General features: G+C 39.9%; 1 protein-coding gene across 1 annotated transcript in view; it reads right to left on the bottom strand.

Moving 5' to 3' along the window:
• LOC107658510 (RUS1 family protein C16orf58 homolog) overlaps positions 1–3633 on the bottom strand; it is a 4402-nt gene extending 769 nt beyond the window's left edge. The window contains exons 1-14 of the mRNA XM_016447098.1: positions 3382–3633; positions 2940–3095; positions 2771–2849; positions 2176–2289; positions 2057–2102; positions 1950–1982; positions 1738–1843; positions 1549–1650; positions 1323–1393; positions 1061–1245; positions 907–964; positions 747–811; positions 468–608; positions 67–132 (exon numbers count right to left, since the gene is read on the bottom strand). Of these exons, the coding sequence (XP_016302584.1) occupies positions 67–132; positions 468–608; positions 747–811; positions 907–964; positions 1061–1245; positions 1323–1393; positions 1549–1650; positions 1738–1843; positions 1950–1982; positions 2057–2102; positions 2176–2289; positions 2771–2849; positions 2940–3095; positions 3382–3429 (1270 nt within the window). The 5' untranslated portion in view covers positions 3430–3633. The remainder of the gene's footprint in view (positions 1–66; positions 133–467; positions 609–746; positions 812–906; positions 965–1060; positions 1246–1322; positions 1394–1548; positions 1651–1737; positions 1844–1949; positions 1983–2056; positions 2103–2175; positions 2290–2770; positions 2850–2939; positions 3096–3381) is intronic.
• Positions 3634–4051: the final 418 nt, after the last annotated feature.

The following is a 4051-nucleotide window of genomic DNA, read 5'->3' as shown; positions in this document are numbered from 1 at the left end:
GTGTGGGGGGGGGGGTTTTGGTCGCTCAATGCAAAATTTTTATTGCAACATGCATTACACGTTTACCTTTTAGGAATGTCTGGAAATTTTGATTAATCATCTTATGACTCTGTGATACTAACTCCCATGGGTCTAGAAAATAAAACAGTGTCAGAGACCTTAGGATGGTACCATATTTAATTTTTTGAAAGAAATGAAAACGAGGCTGTGAAGAACAGAAGTAGTACAGGGCATTCAATAGATTGTATATTGTATTCAATAGATTTAACAACATACCGATTGTTCAACCGACAATATGTCAGCCTTGCTTTCATCTGCATTCATTTTAATTTGGTGTCTTAACCTGACTAACCTGACTTAAAGAAAAGAAGCTACCATGCCTTGATCAGCAAGCGTAACCAGTACTACGCATCTAAAGATAAATATGAAATGAAGATCTCTTTCATCACAACTGAACAAGTGCTTACCCTTAGTGTTTGAGAGCTGCTTGAGCGCACCGCTCGGAGAGGAATCATCGTGCAGCACAGCACGAAGACACAGGGCCTGACATGCTGCCATGATTTCATCACGCACAGAAGCATCGCTTCCCAGACACACACACACAGTACCTGGGGAAAAAAATGCATCCCATAAATGTGTCATTGCTGTTCTGTTAATAGTTCAGCATAAATTCCCTAATGTCATTTCAGATCATGTTATTATGTCTGACCTCTGTTTATATAGCAGAATTTGGGAGGTTTTTGTACCATTTTTGATTCCAATGAGATACGGTTTGCTGTTGTTCTTCAACGCCAGCTGCAGTTCTCCTGGCCTTGAAGTCAATAAGACATTTTAACAGTCAATACTGATTTCACAACAACAATATATTTGTAATTAGTAAATGAATATAAAAGCAGATGAACAGACTCTTGAACAATGTCTCCAAGCCTCACACCCAACTTTATGGGAACTGTCCTTCCAAGCGCTGCGAAGAGGAATAGAATTCCGTTAATTAGATGCATAATGAATCATTAAATGAACAAGAAAGGCATTTAAAAGTGATCAGGTTTTAAGGCCGTACACAAGAACACAGGCTCCTTCTGATTGGCCTCCACTGGACTAAGCAGTTGACCATGAAGCAGGTACTGATGGAGGACTATGGACAAGCGAGCCTCATTAAGGGTTTCCATAACAACAGAACGAACAGCTTTGTAATTGGCAAACAGGTGGAGAACAGTGAACAGGAAGAACAGGATGAACGTCAACCTGAATAAAAGAGCACAAATCAGTATCTGCTACACACTTCATGTAGACCGTGGCTTACATATCAGGGTGTAACTCACAATGGGTTATCTGTTACAAGCGGGATGAGTGCCAGGCTGACCAGCAGTCCTGCCAGGTTCACCAGGGTTTCCTTGTCAAGACAAAAAAGCAGAGAAATCATACACTAATCCCTGAAACCACTGACACACATACTGACTTCAATTTCCCTCACTAAGAGGGAATTTAGCTGGGAAATTCAAGAAAGAACAACTATCATGAAGTACATGAGAGAAAGTGAATAAAAACCTGGCTCCCATCTTTGGCGGAGATATCAGCCATGTTGTTTCTGCGAGCTTGATGGACAGTTAAGGCAGCTCTTGTTGCTCCACCAGCGACTCCTACAATGGACTGGAATGACAGAAATAGAGGAATATGCATAGCTAATTACTGTCAAGCTGATTTAAGGTTTAGAGGAAGATGCTGGTAATATTTTACCTTAAATATCCCAGCAATGCAGACGATTAGAGTGAAAAAAGGAGGGAAATGAGGGGCTGCAATCTCCATGAACATTGCCACGTCATTAAGAATGTCAGCGAAGAGCCTGAAAAGACGAGAAAGACATTATGATGTAAAATACTTATGAAAAGTATTACATTAAAATGTTTACTCAAACTAAAACTGAAATGAAAGTAATTAGTGTACCGTACCTCCATTTTTTGGCTTCAGAATCTAACTTGCTCCTGAAGTACAAGGTCACAATTAAGTACTATAAAACAAAACATCTTCCCAATCTGAATGGCTGGTCAAATATTACCCTTTGAGCCAAGCAAAAAGTATTCTTCCCAGCATCCCAGTTCCATCTGAAATAAAGAGGGAGAAAATGGTTAGAAAAGCATGCATTCACAAATGAACAGAAGTAATTTGTGCACATACCCCTAAGCAACCACGTTATTGTAGCTGCTGCAACTGTTGCTTCTTGATTTCCAACCCCAACACCCCTCAGTGAAGCCTGTGTGGCGAGTGTGCCAGACAGAGAGCTGGAAAATTATATATATCGGGGGGTCAGTAAGATTTGTTTTTTTTTAATAAAGAAATTATTACTTTTAAAGTTGGATTCAACTGATCAAAAGTGACAGGAAAGATATTTTGTTGTGGCAATTTTTATTCCAGTGTTTTTTTATTGCTTGAATACTTTTAAAAGCAAGTACTTCTGTACTTTTACTTAAGTAAAAATCTCTTTACAACTTTCACTTGTAATGGAGTAATATTTGGCCAGCAGTATCTGTACTTTCACTCAAGTAATGGAGTTGTGTACTTTGTCCACCTCCGGCTAAATGCAGTAAACTATTTTCACTTTTTATTGAGCAATAAATTAACTGTGGGGTATTTCTTCTGTTTCTGCCCATATTAAGAGTTAATATTTTTTAATTTTGCCAAAAATCTTTATGTTTGGCTAATGAATTTTCCCCCAACAACAAAATCAAAGAATCTTCAGCACTACATGAGTGTCAGATCTATGGCACTTGTACCTGCACAGTGTCCCAGAGCTGATACTGTACGTAATCCTCACTGACACTCTCAGGATACCCCTGTGGCAGGAAAACACTCTGGGAGAGGAGAGAGCAGTTAGTGATGTCTCAGAGAGTTTGTGTAAAGGATCTGAAAGACTTCCGTGTTTTTCTGTGTCAGTCGCGCACTTTAAACACGCCAGAGACTGAATTTCCCGCCAGTCTGCCGTGCGCTGCATCCTTCTGTCTCTTCATCCTCCCATCCTTCAGCAGGTATTTCCATGACTCCTGTGAGCCATAGCGCTCTGTGGCAATCACCCCTTCACAGTCCTCCATCTCTGCCATCTGCACATCAGTTAACACGTGTGCATTAAACACAAACGAGCCACTAAGCCAAACGAAAAACCAAAATCAATGACTTCAGGTCTTTTACTTTGAATTTTCACACTCAACTGTAACAGCAGTCTCACACATTGCACCTCATGCACATTATCTCACAAAATATATTTTTGAATAAAATAGTTTTCTGTATGTTGTCACGCTGTGTATGTTGGCATGCTAATAACTAAAATTACTAATACGTGAAGGAGTTTCTGCTTGCGTTTCAGTAGATCTGACTGGAATCGCCCACCTCACCCACGTCCCACGCTTCCGTGTTTAGACTGTATCGCTGCGTCATGAGTATGTCGCGGCTTCTGATTGGCTCATGGAATTTTACGTAGACGCAATCAAAACCATACAAAACGAGCGAGAAGATTCCCTGCTAGTAGTTTTATTAATTCATTTATTTAATTTCCTTATTTGTGTGGTTACATCATACACAACGATTTGTTTTATTTGGTTTGTAAATATTACACTTTGTTTAATTTTTGTTCTGTATAAATTCCTGCAGCAGCACTTTTCCTTTTTTTTTTTCTTTTTCTTTCTTTATTTGAATTAAATGAACAAGGAGAACAAGAGGGAGAAAATGAATCAGTGTTTGATTTTAAGCTGTCTGGCTTGTCCTGACCTCAGTGTGTGTCTCTTTGTTAATGTGTCAGCTGACCTTCGCAAGCCAGTGTTGTGTGCATGTGTCTGACAGAGAGAACAACAGGGCTGCGTTCAGCCCCGACAAAAAACGGTGCAAAACGTTTTTTAAACGGAAACGGTGGTGCGTTGAACACCCTGTTCTGATGCCGCTCTCTGATTTTCGGAGCCTGATGAAATCGGTATAAATACGTGTTTAATACTGCAAAATACGCTCGATGGTACAGTCACTGCCCTTGCCGTCCAGAATAAAAGAGAACATCCCAATAAAATGA

This window comes from Sinocyclocheilus anshuiensis, unplaced genomic scaffold (assembly GCF_001515605.1).
Source record: "Sinocyclocheilus anshuiensis isolate Anshui unplaced genomic scaffold, SAMN03320099.WGS_v1.1 scaffold371, whole genome shotgun sequence".
NCBI lineage: Eukaryota > Metazoa > Chordata > Actinopteri > Cypriniformes > Cyprinidae > Sinocyclocheilus > Sinocyclocheilus anshuiensis.
The sequence above is the reverse complement of the archived record's forward strand: the minus strand, read 5'-3'. Positions and strand labels throughout refer to the sequence as shown.